The sequence below is a fragment of the Typopeltis vanoorti genome, chromosome 4, assembly GCF_054136105.1.
Source record: "Typopeltis vanoorti isolate ZY-2024b chromosome 4, IOZ_Tvanoo_1.0, whole genome shotgun sequence".
In the NCBI taxonomy this organism is placed as follows: domain Eukaryota; kingdom Metazoa; phylum Arthropoda; class Arachnida; order Uropygi; family Thelyphonidae; genus Typopeltis; species Typopeltis vanoorti.
Window position 1 is genome coordinate 91,683,819 of NC_143552.1, and position 27,839 is coordinate 91,711,657.

At 35.3% G+C, this 27,839-nt stretch overlaps 1 protein-coding gene across 1 annotated transcript in view; it reads left to right on the top strand.

Annotated features, from left to right (window-relative positions):
- Positions 1-27,839, top strand: part of LOC150107495 (uncharacterized) — a 1,121,546-nt gene that overhangs the window by 326,605 nt on the left and 767,102 nt on the right. The window contains exons 25-27 of the mRNA XM_090392112.1: positions 6,490-6,655; positions 25,193-25,276; positions 25,996-26,214. Of these exons, the coding sequence (XP_090248238.1) occupies positions 6,490-6,655; positions 25,193-25,276; positions 25,996-26,214 (469 nt within the window). The remainder of the gene's footprint in view (positions 1-6,489; positions 6,656-25,192; positions 25,277-25,995; positions 26,215-27,839) is intronic.

Below are 27,839 nucleotides of genomic sequence, written 5' to 3' on the forward strand. Positions count from 1 at the left end.
TTATGAAGGAATGTGGTATTAAACCTGATATCAAAATTGGAGATGTTAATGTCAGCTATTTGCTTTATGCGAGTGATGTTATACTTCTAAATAAATCCGCAACAAGCCTGCAAGATTCTCTGACTAAATTGAATAGCTGTTGTAATAGATATGGTATGAAGGTCAGCAATAAAAAGACAAAGACAACGAAAATAGCAGAATCATTGAAAATGTCAGCTGTGTTGTGAATGGAGAACATGTGGAACAAGTAAAACATTTCAGCTACTTAGCCACGATTTTTACTGAAGATGGTAAATTAAATATAGAAATAGACAACAGAATCAGCAAAGCTGGTATGGTGGGAAGTCAGTTGAATAAATTCATATGGAATAAGAGAGAAATTAGTCAGAACATTGAATTAGCTGTATACAAGACAGTGTTGAAACCAATTTTAACTTATGGATCTGAGAGCTTAGTCAGAAGTAAAACACTTGACCAAAGACTCAGGTGGTATGGTCACTTAAACATTAGCAAAACAAGTGTTCTCTGCCAGGTTTGCAGCAAAACGACCCAGAGGAAGACCAAGATGTAGGTGGATTGATAGGGTATAAAGTGCCTTAGACGATAGAAATATAAGATCTGATAATGTTGGAGTCTTGACAAGTAACAGACTGATTTGGAGGAAAATTGTAGATAGGAAGTTAGTAATGATGTAATTTTTTTCATGTAGTACTATCATATCCTGTACACCTCTTGAGGATACATGGCAGGAATTTGATGATGATGCTGATGATGAGCTCATGAATTCATGTGTTGGTGACCAATTCGTACATCACCTTATTTCTTTCTCCCCTTCAACACGAATCAGTAGTGCATTCAGGATTTAATCTTGAGGGGGGGGGGTTGAATAGACAGTTTGAGAATACAACTACGCATCGCATACAACCTATGACTGAGCATCTGCAATGATTGCTAATTCATAAGTAGTATAGAAATAGAAGACACGGCATAACATAAATTGAAAAAAATAAATATTTTATTCATTAGGAAAAGCTTTTTGGAAAATTTTCTAGTGTGTTTTCCTTTTTCTTTGGCAGTGGTGCCCAGGCCCCATGCCCCCACCCTTCTTTTCTGGGTGTGCCACCGACATGAATTGACTCTTCTTGGCAGTCTGCTAATGAGAGCTCTCCCTTCTGTGGTCAGACTATATTATGTTTGCATGGACAGTATGGATTTGCTAAAGGGAGGTCATGTTTTAGTGATCTGCTTACTTATTACAATAAGGTGACAGCAGCATTGGATGTGGAAGATGGATACTATACTTAGACTTTTGATAGATTACTGCATAACAAGTTGATAGTCAAACTAGACCGGATGGAGTTTGATATTAGACTAGTACATTGGATTGAAGATTGAGGATTAATGAGAAGCCTTGAATAGACTGAGTGAATGGGCATGGAAGTGGGGATGCGAGTTCAAGATTGCAAAAGTAAAGTTTTAAAATTTGGGGGAAGGGGGTTATGTATTGTTGGAGGTGGAGGAAATAGTTCTTGGGGTGAATGGATAAGGATCTGAAATTTAGAGGACATTTGCCAAAATTGTGAGGACAATACAACAAATTCTGGGAATGATATGGAGGACACTGACTTGTAGAAGTAAGGCGATTCTGTTCATTGTATAAGGCTCTGATTAGGTCACATATGGACTACTGTGCACAGATTTGGTCACCTGGTTTTCAAAAGAATGAAGAGATGTTGGAAAGGGTCCAGAGGCAATTGACTAAAATAGTTTCAGATCTCTGGAATATTGAGTATGAAGAAAGGTTGAGATGATGCAATTTACAGAATCTACCTAGATAGGAGGAAGAGGGGAGTGATTTGATAGAGACGTACAAGTTAGTAAGGGGTTGCTAATAAAATGGTGGGATATTTGGGGGGGGGGGCAGGCAAGAGGTCATCCCTAGAAGCTATATAAAGTGGGTGGAGCAGGTGAATAAGAAGCAGGTTTTTGCATTGAAAGTTGTGATTGAATCGAAAGAATGATTGGAATGCATTGCCTGAGAGTGTGCTGTGTGCAGAGAATTTTAATGTGTTTTAAGTGCAGTATGATGACCTGTTTGTATGACAAAAGGGGCCTCTTAGATGAGTCAGTGACTGCATGAGGATGATAATAATAATATTTTTCTTATATAAAATTAAATGAAAAACAAAAACTCAAAATATTCCACAGAGTTTATTTCTGGTATGAATGATTAAAGTATCTGGTGAGGTTTTTATGAACATTCTAACTCACAAAAAATAATAATAATTTTGTGTGATGATACTGCGTTCCCCCTGTTTTTACAGGAGTTCACGGTACCATCTAGCCCCCCCAAATTTTATCTGGGCTGCAGAACTGGCATAGGCTGACGAATCAGACCTATGGCTGGGTCAGTATTCCTGACTGTAATCCATGTGTCCTCAGACCGGTTTGCCTGCTTGTGGGATGAAAAACACTAGATAAACTGGAAAAAATCCTGCTGTCCACGCCCAAGACCGGCTAACTTGGCTATGGCTGAGGAAGATCCTTAAGCTCCTCACATTGTTGACGGGAATCGAACCTAGGACACTCCTTCCCCAAGCATATGGTTGCAAAGCACAAAGCCACTAGGCTAACTGCACGGACATAATAATAAATAAAATAAAATAACAGAATGCTAATTTCTAAATTTTTGTAGATGGTTTGTTGAAGTATGTAAATAAAAACAAAGGGTATAATAAAGAAAGTATTAATTCAACACATTCTACAGTATTTATTTTCTTTCTAAAAGTAAATATAATGTGGTAATAACAGGGGCTACTTGTGCATAGGCACTGCAGAACTGCAGCACCCCCAATTTTTCTCGATATATAAATATATTTATTAATTTATTTATATTTGCTTGTAATATTTAATTTTATCATCAACAATCCTATATAATTGTCTTATTTTGTATAAAAAAAATAAAAATCCATCTTGTATCACTTAGGAGGGTGAAGGACTAGCAGCACTGTGTGTACCACAGTGTCATATTAGCGTAATGCTGCATATCCCGCTAATAATGTCAAATTAACATGATGCGAGCTATTAGCATAATGCGACACTGTCCATGGCGCAGTTCCACTGTTGTTTATATGCAGTTTGCACCAGTAGTAGAGTGTTCGTAGTGCTTATATTTAAAGAGACGAAGTAAATATTTGGACATTGCAATTAAAGACACAACATTTGTTATAGTTTTTATTTTAGAACATTATTCAGGTTATGATAATAGATTTTATTTTAAGTCATTTTGAATTATACTAAACTATAATTTTATCGATAATAAACAATATTTTTTTCATGAAACAAAACAAGAAGAATATATTTCATTTTTAAGTAATTTTTAATTATATACCAAAAACTATAATTTTATCGATAATAAACAATATTGTTTCATGTTTAATTTTTAAAAAATTTTTTACCATAATTTTGATATTTTATCCAAACACGTGGACACTGTACTTACAGTGTGTATGTATATTTCAAAAGTTGCAGCACCCCCACGATTTCAAGCCACGAGCCACCACTGGGTAATAATGTGCTGGAAACAAGCTGCTGATCTGTGTTTAATCAGTACACTTTTTTTTTTGATTTTTGGTAAACCATATATTCGTGGGGGACTGGAACAGAAAGGTTTAAATTTTTCCGTAATGTCCGGAGGCCAGGAAGATACTTTTTTAAGTGAGTTTTTAAAATTTTTTTAACTTGTGTTTTTGTGGATCGTGTTCTAGTGGGGGTATAGGTAGAGCGATCTCAGAGGATAATCTCCATTTATCGAATGTTTTCCATGGCATTAAGAATGACTGTGGCATTACCCTTATCCCGCTCTGGTGATGATGATGATGATACTTTTCTCTTTACATAATTTCATGAGAGCAGTGCGTTGGCCAGACGATAAATTACTTTTTTGTAGGTGAAGACTGGGTGAGAATGTTGGCGACGTGAAGTCTGATGTTATTTGCTATCTCCAGCGCTAAGCGACAGATCCCCGCATTCAATATTATACATTACATCAAGCACCGGCACTCCTTTCAGTGCGACCGTGAAATTGTGGCCAAGGCTTAGGGCACTGACGGTATCGTCGTTGAGCCTTTTCAAAGACAGATTGACTACTGTCTGGAGCTGTTGAATTTGCAGTTGCAGTTTGGATTTACACAGTTTGTTATATTTTTTTATATGTTTATTTTTTATTTTTTTTAAAATTCTTTCTGTGCGGAGGCTTCAGAGATGCCAGAGAGAATGGACCAAAGCTCAGGGGGTTAAGTACATCTGAGAGCTCAGATTATAAGGAGCCAATGGCGACGTTTCTCTCGGAGAGGGTGGCACGTGTAGCACCGATTTGTTCCCACATCTGAGCAAAACTGCCGCGGTTATATATACAGAGGGCTTTTTTGGAATGAAAGTTGATAAAGTTGATCTTTAGCTTAATGCAGTTGGGTATCACTCTTGTATCCCGACATCTTTTTAAAAAGGCCAGCCTATTTAGTTGCTTAGATAGTCGTAGTTGTTTTGACTTAACGTATTGTCTGGATTTGCATGCGATATCTTCTTCACGAATGATTAGAATCCGTGTGTAGCGGCTTAAGTGCTGTGAGGACATCATGTTGGAGGCTTAATGGATTGTATACTGCACTCAGAAAGGATTAAAACAGAATTTAATACTTCCTAGATTTCGTCTCAGTCACTGAAACATCTTCAGGGATTACAAAAAAAAAACTAATGTAACATATACACAAATACCACCTATTTGGCCTCATGGCCCAGACACATTAGACTCCTTCCTCAGTCACTCAACAGCCTACATCCAGGAATCCAGTTTATGATGGAAAAGGAAAAGAACAGTTGTTTACCTTAGTTACACACCTTCCTAACGGTACACTTTCCTTCATGGTATATATAGGAAACCTACGCACACAGGCAGATACATTCATAAACTCTCATCACCACCTCGCTCAACAATATGACATTATTAAAACTCTAACCAAGAGAGCTCACAATCTTTGTTCCAGTGGAACCGCCCTTACAACTGAGCTTAACCACATACACAACACTTTCCTCTCCAATGGCTACAGCAATCACAGTATTAAAAAAATAATCAGTTCCTCCCCATTCCCCGGTCCTCTCTTCAGAAAGAGTTTAGAAATGCCATCACCATATCTTACATCTGTGGCACATCTGATAAAATAGCCAAGATTTTAAAAAAGTATAACCTACACACAGCATTTAAGCCCCACCGCAAACTTGCTACCCTTATCCATTCTACTAAATTATTATTATTATTATTATTATTATTATTATTATTCAGGCCTCCATAGAGTCAAAAGACTCATCGTGGGAGTCCCCCCCCCCTTAGAAACACAAAGTCTATCATACCACTCCTTAAGCTCACTGACTGTTCTCACTCTTACCACTCCATCAGGCAATGCATTCCATGGTTCAACCACCCTCTATGCAAAGAAACCACTCCTCACCCTCTTGCTCACAGTTTCCTTTCGTAACTTCCAGGGATGGCCTCTTGTCATCACTCCTTCCCGCTGTTCAACCAAGCAAAAGAACTCCCCAGTGTCAACCCTATAACCACCTCTTAAAGATCAGTTCCCTCCTCTCTCAGTGCCTGGACTTGATAAAGTACCCTGTTCCAGTAAGCTGGCGTACTTTGGCCAGACAGGCAGATCAACAACCTGGAGGAACACAAGTCATACATCTGCAACCACGACTATGGTCAGTCAAGTCTGGCTGACCACGCCTTGGATGCACCCCACAGGATCTCATGGAAAAAAACCACCATGCTTCACCACAGCAAATTCATAAAAGAGAGACTATTTTTTGAATCAGCAGCAGCTCTCAGAAATCAACTAAATCTTAATAAATACAGTTGCATTAAGCTTCCTAAGATTTGGGAAACACTTATCATCAGAAATCCCACCTTACATTCCAGTCCACCTACAACCATCCTTAGAGGGCGCTCCACCTAGTTAGTACTTTAGAGTCACCCACATGGTTGGGCTTAGTATTGTGTGGTATTTGTGTATATGTTACATTAGTTTTTTTGTAATACCTGAAGATGTCTCAGTGACTGAGACAAAATATAGGAAGTATTAAATTCTGTTTTAATCCTTTCTGAGTGTTGTAAAAGAAGCCATTAAGCCTCCAACATGATGTCCTCACAGCACTTAAGCCTCTACACACGGATATTAGAAATAAATATGAATAATATCAGATTATTTGTTTGCTTGTTTGGATTACTAAAAAAAATGAAGTATAATTTAAACAGTCACAGAAAGTATATTTTTGTGTCTTATAGATGATCATCTCTATTAGAAGGTGATATTCAATGCATTTTTTTTATATTAACAAATACTGTGTTGTGATATTTTGTAGTCTATATTCAGTTTTTATGACTCCTGAAGAATTAAAAAAAAAATTAACTGGTGTTCAATTCCGTCCTTTTAGACTTCGAAGCTGTGAAGCCTCTTCTGAGTTGTTGAGAACTTATAAGTATAAGATGGAAAAAGAAGAAAAAGTATGGTTCAGTGAAACGACAGTCAAGGTAAATAGTTTAAAGACTGTGAAAAAGCTAACCTCCAAAGAAGCTGAAATTCAAGTTGAACCTGCAATGGTAAGTTATATTATCATTTCCTTAGTTTAGTTTATGAAAGATCAATTGCATTTTTTTAAAATAATTTCATCTGTAATTTCATAAGAATTAGAAGAAAAGACTCTAACAGAATTTAGCATACCTTTATAAAAACATACTTTTATCTTCTCTGCTGTTCTATATATGCTCTGTTGTTCAGGAGACCTGAACATCAGAATAGGAAATGAATCTCACCAATCATATAGGAACATTTTGGGAAAATTTGGAGAAAAGGGCAAAGCTAATAATAATGATAGATATTTGCTGGGCTGTACACCCTGTACACCCCTTGAGGGTAAATGGCAGGTATTTGATGATGATAAATTTGCTGGGCTTCAGCTCAGGACACAGAATAGTCATTAATAACACCATGTTTCCACATAAAGATATGCACAGAAGACACAAGAATTAAGAAAAGCCTTGATTATTAAATCTTAAGGAATTGACAGCATATACTAGAAATATAAATTAAATCAAACTTTAATATGTACTTTCCAATATTTTGGCAATGTCACATTGCCATCTTCATGGGAACTTAGATAAAGACACGTGCACACAAGTACTACACAGCAAATGAGAAATGAAGCGAGGAAGCTATCGTTTTCCTAAAGTCCTAATGATGCCCCTTAGCAGGCTATATTAGGTGTTTTTGGCCTTTGGGCTGAAGTTCTCCTGATATATGTTTCCCAATCGATGAGTCTTTGGACTCCCTGGAGATGTCAAGTAATAATAATAAAATTTGTGGCAGTCTTATGCATTCAAATTTGTTGCAGTTTGGCATGTTCCTAAGGGCTGAGCCTGATTCCATGAATAGTCTTTCATATTTGAACTTCCTGCAGTATATTACTGTGGCTTTCTTCCGCCTTATTCTGTGATGAGTATCCAGATTATAGTCTGCAAGCCCAGAGTGGATGTACTGGTGAAATCGGATGTAGTCCTTGTGTTCTGAGATTCTGATATTTGCTGTCCTGCCTGTTTGGCCAAAATAGGACAAATTACAGCTGCAAGAGACCTGGTGTACACCAGGTAGGTCTAGGGGAAGTGGTTGGTCTTTAGTGGAGCGGATAAGGGATGCCAATTTTCTGTATGGTCTGTAGCAAGAGGTCAAGTCATGTTTTTTTAGGATTTTGTTGATTTTTTCCAAGCTGGCTCAGATGCAGGGAATGGTGATGGATTTAGAGTAATCTTTTTTATGAAGGGGGGGTTGTGGATAACTGGTTTTAGTATTTTTTGGATTTTTTTTTTTTTTGGAAGGGGGGGGTAGCCATTAGCTGAGAAAGTGTTAAGGATGCAATTTAGTTCAGTGGTTAGGGCTTTGTCATTTGAACAGATTAGTTTAGCCCTGTTGTATAGTGTCTTAATAACTATATTGTTGTGAGCGGGAGGGACTGTTGGTGAATGTATCTGCTTGTATGGATGGGTTTTCTATAAACTGAGAAAACCAAGGTTCCATCAGGTTGGCATGTGACTAGTGTGTCTAGGAAGTGGGAGGCTATTGTTTTCCTCTTTTTCCAGGGTGAACTTGATTCTTGGGTGTTGGTTGTTTAAGTGTGTTAAGAAGGAGAGGAGTGTATCCGAGCCATGTGGCCAAATAGCAAACACATCATCAACTTAGCGAAGCCATATAGTTGGTTTTCAAAAGTGCCCATAAAGAAGTTGGCCAAGGGTGGAGAAAATGGTGTTCCCTCCATGGCTGTTCCCTCTATTTGTTTGTAGAATTTTCCCTACTAAACAAAATTGCCCGAGTTCATCACCGGCGCTAGGGTCTTTGCCGCCCACATGTAATTTCTATCTAAGCGCCCCTGTAACGATCTGGTTGTGTGTGGTTCTCTTACGATAATAAAAATTTAAATTATTTGAAATTTCTTAAATAAATTTTGACAGAACAGCCACATGTTGGTTCACTAAATGTAATGAACCATGGGTGTTGACTAGGCAGGATAATCGTTAAAAACCGTATATTCAAAAAATTCTCAGAAGTTAAAGCAAATTTTGATAAAGCCACTTCACTTTAATCATTGAATATAATGAAACAGGGATTATAGCCTTCTCACCGACCTGAATTGGTAACAGAATTAAAATGAATTTTAATTAAAATTAAAATTTATTTTAACTAAAGTTTAAAAAATTCTTGTATTTTACAAGTTACTAAATTCTTAATAACTTATTATTATTATTATTATTGTTCCGGGAAACTCCAAGGAGTCGACAGACTCATCGAGGGAGGCCCTAACATCATGTCAAGAACAACTATTCAACATTCACACAGTATCTATCATACCTTGGCTTGAACTCATTCACGGTCGTAGCACCCACAACAGACTCTGGAAGCTTATTCCACTCATTTACCACTCTCCAAGTAAAGAACCTAGCTCTAACACCCTTGTCAACCACGCTCTTGCCCAGCTTCCATGCATGGCCCCTAGTCCTCCCACCACCAGTCATATTTTCAAAAATATCTTCTGGATCAATCTTATAAAAACCCTTCAGTAATTTGAATGTCTCAATCATATCACCCCTCCTTCGCCTATTGTTCAATTTCTGCAACCCACAAATCTTCAACCTATTCTCATAAGGTTCATTCCACACACCTGCTATCATCTTGGTCACTCGTCTCTGGACCCTCTCCACTTCCTCCTCATCACGAAGAAACCCTGGTGCCCATAACTGGGCACAGAAGTCCAGATGGGGTCTTATCAAGGCTCGATACAGAGGAACAACAACTTGTTCGTCTCTGCATGTTAAAGTATTTTTCAGAAGCCAAGTGATTTGGTGAGCTGTTTTAGTTACTTTTGCAATGTACCCCCTAAACTTCAACTCCCTATCCACCAACACTCCCAAATCCCTGGCCTCATCAATCTCCTGGAGTATGGTTCCACCAATGCGATATACTGCTGCTATTCTTTTCACCCCAAAGTGCATAACCTTACACTTTGCCACATTAAATTGTCATCCATTTTTCCTAGCCCAGTCCTCCAAACTATCCAAATCATCCTGTAAAATTTTGACATCCTGTGCACTCACAATTGCTCTACCCAACTTTGCATCATCAGCAAACAAGTGAACACTTCCTCTCAGATCCTTTCCAATATCATTGATGAACAAATTGAAAAGCAGTGGTCCAAGAACAGAGCCCTGTGGCACTCCACTAGTCACAAGATGTCTTTTAGACTCCACTCCTGAATAAACCACTCTTTGATATCTCTCCTTCAACCACCCTCCTATCCATCTCACCAACCCTATATCTATACCCATCTGCTCCAGTTTACTGATTAGGGTTCCATGTGGTATCCTATCAAAGGCCTTGGCAAGGTCCAGTAGTATCACTGTAAACCCATTACCCCTATCCAGTTCAGCCGTCACTGTGTTATAGAACGTGAGCAAGTTACTGAGGCATGATCTACCCTTCACAAAACCATGTTGTCCCCCATACAATATCCCATTTTCATCTATCCAATCCTGTATTCTTTTCTTGACTAATTTCTCTAAGACCTTGACAATAATTCCTGATATGCTAATCGGTCGGTAGACCGATTAGCATATCAGGAATCATTGTAAAAATTTGTAATAACTTGTAAAAATTTTTAATAATTTTTATAAGTGGAACTATCTTTTAGGAAAATAAAAGAAACTCAAGATAGATGAGAAAATAAGAAAAGAATTCAGAAATAATTAGAACATTTAATATAAGTATTCAAAAAATAACATCTTTACAGAATAACAGAAAATAAATTACATAAATATACTTGAAATTTTTTTTTATTAAAATTTTAAGGTTTTTGATTTCATATTCACAAAATTAGAAATAATGGTCTTAATGTCTAATTCCACACATATATTATTTTCAATAGCTATTAATGCCAAACTAACAAGCCTTTTTTGTGTCATACTTGTTCTTAAGTAGGTTTTAATCGATTTCAACTTTTAAAAGGAACGTTCACCACTTGCTACACTAACAGTTAAGGTTAATAATATTCTTAAAGCAATTGAAAAGTTAGAGGAAAAGATAAATTATTGGATACAATAAAATTAAGAATATCGAAAGGGGAATTTAAATTATCCTTCCGAAAAATATCCGGGAAAGCACATAACTCGTCATATAGTTCTGTTGCATTTACATCTTTATTGTTGCAGTCCTTCAAGAGAATCTCTAAATCGCCACAATTTTTTCGTAAATCTTCGTTATTAATTTATAGTAATCTATACGAGAAATTGAAATTATCATAATATGTGTTTAGTTATTCAAAACGTTCTATTAACGAATACATTGCAATGTCTAGAAGTGTATAAAACACATTCACTCTAAATTTATCTTCTGGCGATTGTGGCGTTTCATCATGATGCTCGTAGTAAAATTGTCGTGTCTTACTTTGTCGTCGAACTTCCATACCAGTTTTAAATTCTTGTTCTCCATCCACCTCTTCACTCAGTTCTTTTGCCGTTTTTAGAACATCTTTAAAATTTGTATCTGATCGATACTCTTGTAAGAATATTTTTAAGTTTTCAATAGATTCTAAAACAAGTGTAATGTTCATATTTTTTTCTTGAAGCATTTTACTCACAGGGTTTATTCTGTTAAGTAAATCATGCCAAGTTATGAGAGAGCAAATACATTTGTAGTTCTTTATTTTTGAACATAATGTTTGTGCTTCATGCTGAGTTTCTTTATTAAAATTTCAAAAAATGTATCATGAATTTCTCCTAACTGATATCGTAGAGTGCGGATTGCATTAATTTTACTTTCCCATCGTGTTTCTGATGGCTGTTTCAATGTTAATTTTTTTATGAACTTTAAAAGGATTGCCCCACGTTTGTAAGAGAATGAAAAGAAATTTTATATTTCTTGAATAATTGCAAAGAAACTAATTATATCTGTATTCACTTTGGCTGCATCGTTAATGATTAAATTTAGAGTATGAGCAGCATATGGCATGTAAAAAGTTCGAGGATGTTTGTTCAAAAAAAATTTTAGAGCCCATATTTTTTCTCTTTCATATTTGCCCCATTGTCATACACTGGACCTCGCATGTCTTCAATGGGAATGTCCCATTTTTCCAGTTGTTCCATTATTGTTGCACATAAACCACGTCCTGTGGAATCTGATATATCTGCAAAACCTATAAAAGTTTTCCCTGATTTTGACAATTCCATTGTCACAGGAAACAAGGTGAATAATAAGGGTCATTTGTTCTGTTTTACTTGCATCAGGGGTGCAGTCTAAAATTATAGAATAATATTTAGATATTCGAATTGATAATAAAATTGTATCCCTGATTATGTTACTTAAAGAGTCTGATATTTCGTTTTGACTGTCTTTACTCAAATATTGTACCCTATTGTTTCATTGTAGGGCCCTTTCAACACGATTTTCCATAATGAACATCAAACTTCATTAACAGTTCGACTAATTTTAAAAAATTGCCGTTATTTATTTCATATAATTTATCAGATGATCCGCGAAAAGCTAAATTTCGGCTACTAAGGAATTTTATAATTTCAATCAAGAGTTCTAAAACACTCATCCAATGTTTCTTTTCCATTTCATACATGCTTTGAATCTGGAAATCAATAGTAGTTTTGATTTTTTAAATTTTTATCAAGTCTCTTCCATTTTAAGAAATTTTTCGTGTGAGTTAAACTAGTCTCATGCCTATGTAAAGGTGTACTTACATTTCTCCAATCATTATAACCTTCTACAAAACTCAGTAGGTGCGACAAGTTTGCAACAAAAGCAAAAAACAGAATTTAAAGTTCCGGAATAAACGAGCCATGTTCTTGGCACGAACTTCCATTTTCCATTTTCCTATTATAATACATATCTCTGGGATATATTATATTTTTCTTTTGAACAGGTCCCATTTCAATTAAAACAACTCGTAATTTTTCATCAATATTTCCCTTCACCTGGATCTTCTAAATTTACAGAGACTAACAATGTGTTAGTTTCGTGATCAACCAGAACTAAATCTTGTTGTAGTTGACTAAATCCTAACTGTTCATCACTTAAATCATGCGTCTTGTTATCTTGTTCAATAGTTGCAATAGTACTTTCTTGCAAACTAGATGATGTGCATGGTTCTTCAACTCTGATTTCTGAGTTGAAGAAATCAGAGTTGGTTACAATCTGCATCAGAATATTGTAATATATGTTAACAAATTTATTAAGTGGCCCAGTTTGTTTCTTAATATCTGCTTCTTTCGCAGAATGATACTTACGATTTTGTGCACCGGATAACTTTTTTTAAAATTTTTGATTCCATTTCTATTTTATACCCACAAGAAATTATTGCACAACATGACACAGAGACGAAATAATAGTCCACACTGCGCTACTGTCAGTAGCCTACTGAAATGTGCACCATATGACTGGTTAACTAGCAACAAATGTTTTGTACGAAAATTCGTTTCTGTGCATAAAAACCGTTCACCATTTTACTTTAGATAGACTGAAGTTGACACAATATTCTGCAGGCAAGCATCTGCTCTCGCTGCAAAATTGTAAACAGCCGGCTGATCAAAGAGGCGGCAATATACATTTTTTAAAAAATTTTTATTCGGTGTATCCGGCCTTATTTATTTTAATATTGATCATTCTAAGAATTTTTTGTTTTTATGATAAAAATTTTGTTTCTTAAAAATTAACTTATGAACCGTTCCCTGGTGGCAGCACCCGCATGCCCTGCATGCCCACTTCTGCCGGCCCTGCCTGAGTTCATTGTGAACTGAAATAGTGCTGAGATATCAGGAGGAAATTTAGTTTGGATTAGCTCTTGGGTTTCTTTGAGGGGGACATTTGTGAATAAGGAGGAGACGTGAAAACTGACCATTATGTCATTATGTTGGAGTGTAAGGCTTTCTACACTAGCTTTGAAGTGGGCTGAGTTTTTTATGTGTGATGGTGTGTTGCCAGTATAGTGTGAGAGCACTTTGTCTAAATATTTAGCTAGTTTGTACGTGGGGGAATCAATGCCATCCACTATGCGACTTAATGGCACGTTTTCTTTATGTATTTTTTTTGGGAGCCCATATATTTGGGTGTGTGTGGGGGGGGGGGGGCTAGAGTTATATGGTTTTAATTTGTTAGTCATCTCCACAGGCCAAGAAGTGACCTTTTTAAAGAGCCTATGGCCTTTTCTAATTTGTGAGTTGGTGGGATTGTTTTCAATGGGAAAGTAAGTAGCCCGATCTAATAGTAAAGCATTAAGCTTACCTGTGTAGTCAGTATGATTGAGTACCACAGTGGCGTTCCCCTTATCCGCTTTGGTGATAACTATGTCTTTGTTTTTCTTCATTTCCTGTAGAGACTTGTATTCACTATTGGATATGTCAGTTTTTGGTGATCTTACTTTTGTGAGAACACAGGCTACATCCAATCTAATATCGTTGGTGATGTAGTTTGGAAGGTGGCAAATCCTGCGTTCAATCTGGATCATTAATCCCTCAGCCAGTATTTTCCTAGGAGCAATGGCAAAGTTGTGACCACGGGACAGAGTGTTGTTAGATCGTAGCTTCTGCTCAATCATGTTTTATCGTCTTACGATTCTCTCTCTTTAGTATTGAACTAGTTGTAAGCTGATATCAATCGAATATGAAGAAAATTTATATTATATTGTGCCACTCCATACTTTGGAAATTGCAAGAGCAACTTAGATAAATCAACCTTCAGCTGTATCAGATTATCATAAGTTGATTTTAGACCGAGGTTTTTATTTTTATTACATAGGGTTCCCACTGAGATTCGAATTATTTTAATGAGTGGGTGCAATGAAACAATCAGGCGAATACAAGATTCAATTCAAACAAAATTATTTAATGCAGTCACACATAAATTACATCATAACACAATATTCCAACAGGGACATTATGATTGAATGAATATAAAGCTCTCATTAAGATTCTAGTATACTACTCAGCTGAGCTTAAACTGTATAATTAAAGATTATATTTAACATATCTTATCCTTCTTATTACAAAGAACTTATATCATAACTATACTCTGATTGAGGTTACATTTGAAAACATTTTTAAATATCAAATCAGTTCAAGATATTCAGAAGAATACAACTCATAAACATTCAGACATTCATTTATAATTCTCTAGGCTCAGTTAATCAATTTTAGTTCATGTAAGTTCGAGATTCCCAAATTACAACAAATAGGCTTCATAGTATTCTCATTCAGTTAATGAACACTTAATTCAATAACATAACATTTATCATTTGAAGAGGGAAAAGTCTTAGCACATCACATATTAAATCTTGACTCGCTGAATACTGCAACTAGGAACAATTTACTTTCGGAGGAATTAATTTTCATTACTTCTCACTAAGTATAGTAAAGGTAATCTTACCAGGATATAACTTCAACACATAAGTAGATCGAACAACAATTTTTAAGTCCTTGCTGACTTTTACTTTGTAACACAGACTTAAAAGAATCTTCCACTTCCGTGACTGATTTATAGACTCGGAAGAATATAACCTTTATGCACTTGGTTTAAATTATCTACCTATTTCTTCTTTTTATTTTACGTATTATCCTATTTCCTGCACTATTCCACTGTTAGGTGTTAGGAAGTTTTGGTATAAATCCAACTCAGAAAAAGGTAAGTTAAAATACCAACTGATTCCCGGTCCTTTAAATTCCGTTTTTGGCACGTCAAAATTCCCTTCCAGTCTTCAACTACAGTTCTCTATACTTCCCTACTCGATTCTCTTTACTTTCGTTTTCATATCCACTCCTTCCTTTTTCCCGCCAGTAACTGGTTCTCACTGGTTAGGCTCACATCAAACTTGTTTTTCCCTCCGTATAGGAGAAATTTGCATGTTTTCTCACAACAACCAATCAAATGATATCACAAAGAATCTTCTGGATACATTAAAATTACATATATTACAGTTTCTAATATTATTATTAAAGGAATAAAGCAAATAAAATAATTGACACTTTAGTACAGACCTTTTCATATCTATAATATGTTTTAAAATCACATAAATAAAATTAACTAACAAAACTTAAAAGGAATTACATGAATAATATTTTATAAGCAAGAAACTAACAGAATCAATTTAAATAAGTCCTGCTTATGATATGGTAGATGATGTTAATTATGAATGAAGTATTAATATTATAAATATCTTCATTCACAATTTAACAGCGTTGAGTGCTTCAGGCTTGAAATTAACTGTAGAAAGGTTAACTACAGTGTTGGTTTGAAGTTTTGGTTTGGACGTCAAGTTCTTTTTTAATTTATGAAACTTGTTGATATGTCGACTCCGTATTTTTTCGAATTTTTTATTTGCCGCAGTACACGAGACATCATGTAGAATTGACCAAAGTTTGTGATTTAGCGTATTAGAAAGCTCTTCCTAGCGCTAAAATAGCTCTGTTTAAAATAGGGAACTGAGTGTAGCGTTAATTTGTTCCCGTAGCAAAGCATGGCTCGTGCAGTTACAGATTCGGAGGGCTTTCTGTGAAAAGAAATGGTGCTTGAATTTTACACAATTTGGGATTACCTGATTATCATGGCGATTCAGTTGTCTTGATAACTTCAGCTTCATTTTGCAGTAATGGTGGGCCTTGCGTGCGATGGAATCTCCGTGTATGATCATGATTCTTGTAGAAAGGCTTATACGCTAGTTAAACATGATTATTAAATACTTCAGGAATTGACAGTGTATACTAGAAATATAAATTAAATCAAACTTTAATATATACTTTCCAATATTTCGGCAATGTCACATTGCCATCTTCATGGGAACTTAAGATAAAGACATGTGCACACAAGTACTACACAACAGCAAATGAGAAATGAAGTGAGGAAGCTAACGTTTTCCTAGAGTCCTGATGGTGCCCCCTAGTAGGCTATATTAGGTGTTCTTGGCCTTTGGGCTGTTCTCTTGATGTATGTTTCCCAAATTTGGGGCAGTCTCATGCATCCAAATTTGTTGAGGTTTGGCATGTTCCTAAGGACTGAGGCTGATTCCATGAATAATCTTTCATATTTGAATTTGCTGCGGTGTATTACTGTGGCTTTCTTCCACCGTATTCTGTTGTGAGTATCCAAAGCATAGTCTGCAAGCCCAGAGTGGCTGTACTAGTGAAATCGGATGTAGTCCTTATGTTCTGAGATTCTGATATTTGCTGTCCTGCCTGTTTGGCCAAAATAGGACAATTTACAGCTGCAAGGTAGGTTCCCCACCCTTGGCCAACTTCTTTATAGAGACTTTTGAAGAGAAAGCCTTAAACTGTGCCCCACAAACGCCTACCATATGGCTTTGCTACATTGATGATATGTTCGCTATTTGGCCATATGGTTTGGATACACTCCTCTCCTTATTAACACATTTAATCAACCAACACCCCAGAATCAAGTTCACCCTGGAAAAAGAAGAAAACAATAGCCTCCCCTTCCTAGACACACTGGTCAACCGCCAGTTTGATGGAACCTTGGTTTTCTCAGTTTATAGAAAATCCACCCATACAGGCAGATACATTCACCAACAGTCCCCCCCCCCCACAACAATATGGAGTTATTAAGACACTATACAACAGGGCTAAACTAATCTGTTCAAATGTCAAAGCCTTAACCACTGAACTAAATCACATCCTTAACACTTTCTCAGCAATGGTTCTCCCCGCCCCTTTTTTTTTTTCACAAAAAAGATTACTCTAAATTCATCACCATTCCCTACATCCGAGGCACCTCGGAAAAAATCAACAAAATCCTAAAAAAACATGACTTGACCTCTTGTTACAGACCATACAGGAAAGTGTATATTGGCATCCCTTATCCACTCCACTAAAGACCAACCACTTCCCCTAGAGCTACCTGGTTTATACCAGGTAGCTCTAGGGGAAGGTCCCTTGCAGCTGTAAATTGTCCTATTTTGGCCAAACAGGCAGGACAGCAAATATCAGAATCTCAGAACACAAGGACTACATCCGATTTCACCATTACATCCACTCTGGGCTTGCAGAGCATGCTCTGGATACTCGTCACAGAATAAGGTGGAAGAAAGCCACAGTAATACACTGCAGCAAGTTCAAATATGAAAGACTATTCATGGAATCAGGCTCATCCCTTAGGAACATGCCAAACTGCAACAAATTTGGTTGCATGAGACTGCCCCAAATTTGGGAAACATACATCAGGAGAACTTCAGCCCAAAGGCCAAGAACACCTAATATAGCCTGCTAGGTTGCATCATCAGGACTTTAGGAAAACGTTAGCTTCCTCGCTTCATTTCTCATTTGCTGTTGTGTAGTACTTGCATGCATATGGCTTTATCTTAAGTTCCCCATGAAGATGGCAATGTGACGTTGCCGAAATATTGGAAAGTGTATATTTACAAGTTTGCTGTCACGCTTCTCAGGCATAGTTTGTTCCCGCACACCGAGCGCTTTCGTGTCTTCAAGATCACTACGAGAAGTAATCTTGTAGCCAGCTTATCAGACAATTTTGTTTCATACACCAATTACGAGTAATCTCGTATCACTTCTGCCTATATATTACATGCGCTGACGATGGTGTTTATTGCGTCTAGTCTAGTTTTAGTTTCTAGTCTCTAAGAACCTTCAATTTCGCCATGGCAATAAAAGAAAACTTACTGATATAGAAGTAAAAGCTTATGCTAATACGAGCGATGATGAATTTCATGAAATATTTGGTTCCGATTCCAAAGATGATCCTACAGATGACTCTAGCAGTGACTCAGAGGAAGAAACTTTTGAAGATGAAGTTAGCATTCAGCCAAATACATCAACATCTACTTATTGGGAAAAATTCAGAACAAGAGCCACCACAATTTGACTTTGTTGAAACTGCAGGTTTTAAAATTGACACTGGAAATTCAGTATCAAAAGGTTAGTTGAGCTTTTCTTTTCTGAAGATTTTCTCACAATTTTAGTAGAACAAACCAAATTATATGCTTTACAAAATATTGAGCAAAGCCGAGCGCAGATCAAAAAAAGTTAAAGAATTTCAAACTGGAAAGCAACAGACATACCTGAAATGAATTTATTTCTTGGACTTTTACTTCATATCGGTCCTTGTAATTTACCGTCTATTGAGCATTATTGGAGTACAAATCAAAGTTGATTTGTAATTTACCGTCTATTGAGCAAAATTGGAGTACAATTTGCCCTTTTGGCTCTCTAAAATGAGCCAAAATCGATTTCAAATTTTATTGCGTCATTTGCATTTCGCAGATAATTCCCAAGCAGCAATGATAAATTGCACAAATTAAGACCAGTCCTAGATCATTTTAATAGTGTAATGCGAAATAGCTACACACCAGACAGAAACTTATGTATTGATGAGTCAATGGTGTTGTGCTATGGTAGACTGGCATTTTGGCAATACATAAAAACAAAAAAACATGAATATGGCATGAAATTCTATGAACTATGCGAATCGAATGGATTGGTGATAAAAATAAAAATTTATACAGGAAAATCTGAATCCTCTTTATCAAAAATGGGTCACGCATATGATATTGTATTCCACTTGATAGAAGAATATTTAGACAGGGGTTATGTATTGCATATGGACAATTTTTATAATTCTGTAGCTCTGACGGAATCGCTTACCGACAGAAAAACATACACGTGTGGAATGCTGAGAAATAATAGGAAAAACAATCCACCAGATGTTATTCAAAAGAAAGTAAAGAAAGGGGAATTTGTCTGGCAAAGAGGTCCTGTTGTAGTCAGCAAATGGAAGGATAAGAGGGAAGTTCTTTCCATTTCAAATATGCACAAATTTGAAATGATTGAAGCGCAAAATCAAAATGGTAAATTTCAATTAAAACCAAATATCGTTAGGGATTATAATTTGGGTATGTCAGGCACTGATCTTTCTGATCAAATGCTTTCTTACTATTCCACCTTACGAAATACAATTAGATGGCCAAAGAAATTGGCAATACGCATTTTTGAGGTATACATTCAAAATGCGCATAAATTTTATAACATGATTACTGGAAATGCAATGACTGCATTAAAATTTAGAGATCAATTTATCTCAGTTTTTGTTGGAATGGATGAGCTTACAGCATTAGAGAATATTAGGAGGAATCGGTATTTTCATTATTTGGAAATTTTACCGCCAACAGAAAAAAAAATCACCCCACAAAGCCATGCCGTGTGCGTGTGTGTGTTGTGTACACGAAACAAATGACGACGTGAAACACGTTATTATTGTCCTGTTTGCCAGGAAAAACCACCATTGTGTGTGGAAAATTGTTTTAAAATGTACCATTCTTAATTTGAATAAATTGTTTTTTTATTTTATTGATTGTTTTTTTATTTTATTGATTGTTTTTTTATTTTATTGATTGGTTTTTATTTTTATTCCTTTTATTAGTTTTAAATTGATTTACAGATAAGTGTTATACTACTGATTAACTCGCGCTTGGCATAGGAGGTTGGTAATCGACATATGAGTATATTTGTAGTTGGCTTCTGAGGCACAAATGTAATATACTATATTTTAGTTGAAATTATTTACCTTCTACCAAGGCCCCAGACATGCTCTCTGCTTTATTCAGAATTGAAGGGTCCAAATTAAGGTAATTATACTAAGGGTTGACTCATGTTTGGCATAGGAGTCGGCAAATTGACATACAAGTATACTCGTTGTTGGCTTGTGAAACTCATATACGAACTACGAGTATACTCGTAGTTGGCAGCGAACGTGTTAAAGTTTGATTTAATTTATATTTCTAGTATATGCTGTCAATTCCTTAAGTATTTAATAATCATGTTTAATCCTTTAAACAAGGCTTATACACTTATAAGCCTTTCTACAAGAATTAAGAAAAGCCTCATTCGACTATATCATTGTTGATAGTGATATCATATAACTGGTTCAGGATATAGTAGTATACAGAGGATTCAAAATTGGAAATGACCATTACTTAGTACTAAGCAGGATAAAAATACATATATCATTGAAAAGAACAGTATGTAAGAGTTTTAAAAAGAATTAAAGTTGAGCAACTTTTACGGGTAAATTCTAGACTCAACTATGGAAAAATTATTATTATTATTACGTGACATCTCCAGTGAGTCCAAAGACTCATCAAGGGTGCCTCCCTACTCTACAACTCCCTGTCTCCACCACTCAAATCTCCCCAACTACAACTAACTGCAATTAAACCAATGCCATCTACTGCCCCCCCCCCCCCCCACCACCACTACCATTAGTATTTTCACAGACAATCACAAACATCTATGCCCACAACCTTTTGGCTGGAGAGCAGATACACTAACCACTCGGCCAACCATGCCAGTTTTATTGAAGAAAATCTGCAGCAGTTTCAAAACAAGAACTAATCCTTGTAGTCTCAGTGGCAAACTCTGAAAAAGATATTGATTGTTTTGGCTAGGAAGGTGGGATGAAGTTGTATGCAAGATAGAAAAATAAGAACACCATGGTGGACAGAAGAAGTTAAAGAAGCAGTCCAGGAAAAGAAGAAAGCATGACAATAATTTCTTACAAATAAGTCAGGAGATGCCCTAAAAGAATACAGAGAAAAATGTAAGCGAATTAAGCTATATGTAAAAGTAACTAAACAACAAAAGTCATGGTAAGATTGATAAGAGTAGGGAAAATAAATATCAGGAAGGTGGCAAAATGTTTTAGAGGCTATTGAAGAAGCTTAGAAATAGAGGAAAGAGTACTGTAAAAGGAATCAAAGCTGTCTGGAGTAATTACTTTTGAAAGGCTGTTAAATGAATCAAGCAGTAACAGAACTATACTAGAAAATTTTCAAGAGGATTGCAAAGGGGAGTACATATCAATATTTCAGATAGTAAAAACCGTCAAAAACTTGAAATGTGGAAAGGCAGCTGGAGTAGATGATATTCAACCAGAAATACTTAAGTATGGATGGAGATTTAAAAGTTTTGCAATGGCTACACTTCACAATTCAGAGGCTTCGTCACAAGGTCAAATTCCCAATGATTGGAGTAGAGCTCTCATAGTACCATCTATAAAAGAAAGGTAATAAGCTGAATGTGAGAATTACAGAGGAATTTCTCTACTGAGTGTTCCAGGTAAGATTTATGCAAGCATACTTGAAAAGAGTTTGAGAAAGATTGTGGAAGAGAAACTTGGAAAAAGAACAAGCAGGGTTCAGGCCAAACAGAGATTGTGAGGATCATATTTTTACTTTAAGACAAATTGTTGAGAAATTATGGGAATATAACAAAGGTCGGTATTTAAGTTTTCCAAGAGGAAAGCTTTTCAAAACACTTCAGTTATATGGAGTAAATGGGACATTATATTAAGCAATACTTAGTCTATATTTGAGTGCAAGTCAAGCAGTTAGAATTGAAAGCAGTACTGGAAGATGTTTATTTCTTCCAGTACTGCTTAAATCAGGTGTGAGGTAGTTTACATTATGTCCACTATTATTCATCATCTGTATAGATCACATTATGTAGGAAAATGGTATTATTAAACCTGATATTAAAATTGGGGATGTTTATCTAAGCTCTTTACTTTAAACAGATGGTGTTATACTACAAATAAATTCACTACAAGTCTGCAGAATTCCCTTACTAAATTGAATAACTGCTATAATAAATTTGGTATGAAAATCAGCAATAAAAAAATACAAAGACAGTGAAAACAGGCAGAAACACTGAAAACATCAATTGCATCCTGTAGCGAGAACCGATAGAACAAGTAAAATATTTCACCTATTTACACACAATTTTTGGCAAGATGGCAAATGAAATTTCAAAATAGAAAGCAGAATTAGCAAAGCTGGTGTAGTAGGATGTCAACTGAATAAATTTATATGAAATAAGAGAGAAATTGGTCAAAACACTAAACTGGCTATATACAAGACAATGCTTAAATAAATTTTAACTTATGAATCTGAGAGTTACATTAGAAATAAAACACTTGAGCTGAGACTGGAGTCAACAGCTGGCATCAATGGCAGTATCATGTTAAAAATGGGGATATTAGGAAATAACCTGACATTTTTAGCATACAGGAATGTGCTAGCAGAATTAATCTCAGATGGCTCAAGCAGATTGAGAGAGTAAGGATTACCAAAAGAAGTGTTCTTTGCTAGGATTGCAGGAAAATGACCCAGGAAGACCATGATCTAAGTGGATTGATGCAGTAAAAAATGCTTAAAAGGAGATATTTGATCAGAAATATAAGATCTGATAATATTGGAGTGTTGATAGATAACAGGCTAATCTGGAGGAAAATTGTTGATGTTAGTAATGATGTAACTTTTCATGTAGTACTATTGTAATATACTCACAGCCGTTGAGGGTATATGTCAAGAAGAATTTGATTATGATGAGTTTTGGAGGTTGCAGAAGCAACTGTTGAGATGTGCCTTTGCCACAAAGGGCTAGAGATAAATGTCAGTCCAAGAGAGAGAGAGAGAGAGAGAGAGAGACCTGATTGATCTAGTAATTTTTATTTTATCGTGAATAAAGGAAGGTGAATTAAGATAATAGAAAAATATAGCAAAGCTTAGTAGGTTACAGAGCTACCCCATATCTCTAACTAGAGGCTATGTTAAAAGACTAATGTAAAATTTTAATTAATACTGAAGAGTAGATTAAAAGACATACCTGCTTCTATATTTTTGAAGACCAGGTATTGCAGGTCTATGTAGGGAAGGCTGAAGAAAGAAGCCATCCACAATGGTGTGCAGTGCTCAACCAGAGAAATAATTGGTTATCTAATTACATAGAAGGGAAATTAGACCAAAGAACAGCAATTTGCAGATAAACCTTAATGTTACATTCAATCACATGCTTGGAGGCATTGTCAAGAGCAACAGTACAAGTTTCTCCAAACCTTTTCATTGCACGTGTCTATTAGCTACACGTAGGCTAGGAGATCTAGAGTGGTAGAATCTGTACTAGTGGTTATTGATTAATTGTCAGACTCCAGGAGGTTAATAGTCCTCTGCATTATTTTAGAGAAAACTTAGGGAACTTAGAAAACTGATATAATGCATTGGTATTTGAGTTAGATGCTAGTTGAGTATGAAAGAGTATAGAAATGTATGAAATATTGTTAGTTCTGAAGCACAACTTTTGAGTACAGTATTGGCAATATCATTAAAGATGCCAGAAGGTTGTTTTGGATTTCTAATTTTAAGATTTAATCTTAAGATTCTTCAATGTGTCTATCTCTAGCAAAAGAACACTGGAGGTATTTGGTATACTGTTTCTAGCATGGTAGGAAGTGATTTGCCTTGGTTGTTTATGCAGGAGTTGGAGAATAAGAATGATCCCACTTGATGTTCTGGCTTAGAGATAGAAACACATAACTGGAAGTTATGCCTAATGGCCTTTCAACGAACCAGAAGGCACAGCTAAGATTTGTACAGATGGCATTCATTTAGCTCTTCCAAGATCAAATTTTGATTTGTTAATAGTTATCTTGCATTTGTTGTTTGCATCACTGGAGACCAAAGTTCTTGTGTCAGACTACTTGCATATCATATGTATCTGCACTCTATCTACAGTTATCCCATTCATTTCTTCTTTTATTAATTTCATTGCATTTTCTATATACGCATTGAAAAGTAAGATGCAATGTACAACTTTGTCTTACACCTTGATTTATTTCTGCAGTTGCTTCATATTCCTGTATTCATATCTTTATTTTCTGGCTGGCATACAGTTTCTTAATTAGTCTTCTAGTCTATTGCAATTTCCTTCATTATTTGAAAAAGCTTGTTCCATTGTACATTATTGAATGCCTTTTCTGAATCAATAAAAGCAAAGTATGTAGCTTTATTTACTAAAATTCTCACTTGTCACGAACAAGTAGACAAGTGCATTTTTCAAGCCCTGCATATATTGTAAGTTGGGGAGGGTGGGTAGCCAAGGTTATTGCTTTTTTTAAGGAACATGATCAGATTCTAAATATCCTTTTTCAACTATCCTTTTTGTATACCTAGTGATTTTACCAAGTCCCATGTAGTTGCCAACTCTTATATTTTGAGAAACTGGCTATTCCACTGAGAAGATTAAGGGAAGAAAAAAACTACATCCATAATAGGAAAACAGGATATATCTGGTTCAGCTCAGCACGACAATGATACAGAACATTCCATCCTTTGGAGTGACACAAAGCCCATCTACGTAAGTTGTATGTATGGATACTTACATTATTGTGCGGTATCTCCATGGAATCAAACACTAATCACAGGAGATCAACAGTAAACATTATTCACATATTACTTATCATACCTCTCCTTAAACTCATTCACCATCAGGGTACTCACAAACTGTCTTTGGCAACCCACTCATTCATCAATCTGCAAGCAAAAATTCTTTCCCTATATCTGTGCATTATATTGACTAATACTTCATAAGTTATGAGATATTACATTGTTATCATTCGAACTTAGCTAACCATCTTTACTTTATGAGAAATCATGTTTTTATATATTTAAATTTTATTGATAAAATGCATTATTTTATTTAAATTGAAACCTATCACATATTGTTTTTCCCCCCTTCTAGAATTTGTATAACTCACTGACTGAAAGAAAAGCTTCTGTCGAACAGACAAATCTACTTGGTGGCAGGTATATCAGAGAAGCAAAGGTATGCTATTTTAAGAAATGGTGGAAATATATTATCTTGCTTAATTCATAATTGTAAATATAAATTACTTATGTAACAAATCTAAATTTCTTCAAAATCTGTAGGCTTCACTAATTAGCTTAAAAAAAAAGCTAATTTATACGAGAAGTATGCATTTTTGCTGTTTTATTTCAAAGTGTATATTATTTTTCCATTTTTTTGGCTTTTGTTTCTTGTATTAATATTCATCAAGTTCTCTTTCACTTTTTTTTAATTTAAATAAAGAAGTAGTTTTCAGAAATGTACATTCAGTAATTCTGTGTTATATAACTCTTTCTCTCTGCTACTTACATGCATGCATGCATGCTAAATGCTTCATTCTAGCTTGAATATTTTTTCTTCATTTTTGCTTGTGCTGTGAACTTTCTGTGAGTGATAAGATAATTGTATATGTTGTGCTTGTAGTTCCTTATATGGCTTATTTAAAATATTGCTGAAGTTGTATAAATTTTCATATAATATGTGGTAGTATATCTGCTTGCTTTGTTCTGCCAAATTCCATGAAGTGCCCGTACTGCATTGTATTGTATCCCTCCACCCATCCTCTCCTGGAATGGAAAGTTACCTGCCCATCTCTGCATGCTTCACCTATTTCATCCCTGCCTGGTCCTGTCACAAGATATTCTCGATAAAGAAACTGCAGTTTGAATATCAATACAACATCTCTTTGTTCTCTATAGATATATGATCTACGTCTGAAGCATTACAAGGAAAGTCTAGAAGATGTGCATCCAAGTTTAGATGCTAGTTTAGTGAAAAAAGCTAAACTTATATCTGGAGCTGATGCTGTTAGTAATGAGCTTGACTGTCTTAATCAACAGTTTGCAGACCTAATTGAAGCAATTTTACAGTACTTAAATGGACTAAAGCACATCCTTTCAAGACGAAAAGACAGTAAGGTTAGTTAACAGAATTTCCTAATTTTTACATGTGCATGTGTTTGTATAAACTTGCATATTTTAAATAAGATTCTTATGTTTTGCCTTATAGAATATAATGAGTACTTGAAATAGACATAAACACACTTTTAAAAAATTCATCTAACTGGATTCAGTTTTTTAAGTTAATTTTTGTATCAATGTTTTCTTCTGATCTGGCAGTAGCTAAGTGGACAACTTGGCTAAAGATTGATAACTTGATTGCAAACTGTGGTCAAAAGTGAACAACACTTTGCAATCAGATATATAATCATTAGTGACTAGGGAAGCATTATGTAATAAGTATTCTGCTTGTATCTCATCCATTGTACACATTGTCAAAATGACTATATAAGATAACTTATAGTAAGGTATAGTACTATATCATTAACAGAATTATTTGGGTCAAAAAATGTAAAGATTTCTTAATTAAAAAAAAAAATCTTTAAGCCCTCTAGCTTCTTGTCTGTTTCTGAAAATCCATTATTACATCCATTATAGGCTAACTGCATATATCTGGTTCAGCTCAGCATGGCACTGATGCTAAATATTGCTTCCTCTGAAATGACATGAAGTCCATCTGCATAAGCTGTTTTATGCATGAATGCATTATGATTATACAGGTTTATTATATAAAACTTTATAATTTCAAAAAACTTTAAAGCTTCAACCTTTCAAATTATTCATAGCATATGAAATACCTCCTAGGACAAACATGACAACTTTTTATTTTCAGACTTATTTTTTCCAAAATAAGATCAATATTTTTAAAGGTTTTGAAATTGAAGTAAGTTAGCTAATTAGAGAATTTTTTTTTTTTTTGCAACAGTGAAGCATTGCAGACCATGTTAATATAATTAACTGTAATATCCAAACGGAAAATGAAGATTCTTTATGATAAAAGGCCATTATGCTTAATATATTAATGGAAGATGAGATTTAAATACTTTTTTCTCTTTGTAAATACTATCTCCTCTGACTTCTTTAATTTTATTAAGATATACTCTCGTGAACAAAAATTATATCCTTACCAATGTTGATGGATGATAAATAACGGGGGAAAAAAGGTATAACAATAGTTCTCTGCCTTGCTTAAATGTAACAGGTGTCTTTTTTTTTTTCCTTTAACACCCATTGTAAAACTGTCTGTTGAGTTTCTCTACAAAAGCCTACACAGTATATCAGAAATATTCAACATCTCTGATATGACCGTTTATCATATCTTCTGCTGCCAATTAGAAATAGTTTGAAAACAACTTATTCCCCTCCAGTACAGATTACACGATTGGTCCATATTTTAAAAGTACCTCCAAACACATAAAAAAGAAAACTTGAACAAAGCTTCAAATGTGACTTTCTAACCATGAAATCAAGCTTTTACATCATTTGTAACCAGTACTTATCTTCATACTAACCTATATTGAATGAAGATAACCTGGTCACCTTCAGTGCTACCAAAATACAATTTTGCCTTTTTTCTCACAAAAAGAATCTCAGGAAACCTACCTTTACTCTTGGTAATACACAAAGCATTAGGGAGGATGCTGATGCTCCCTCTCCCACCCACCCTCCACCCAACTGACATTTACTTTACCCTCTAAAAAACT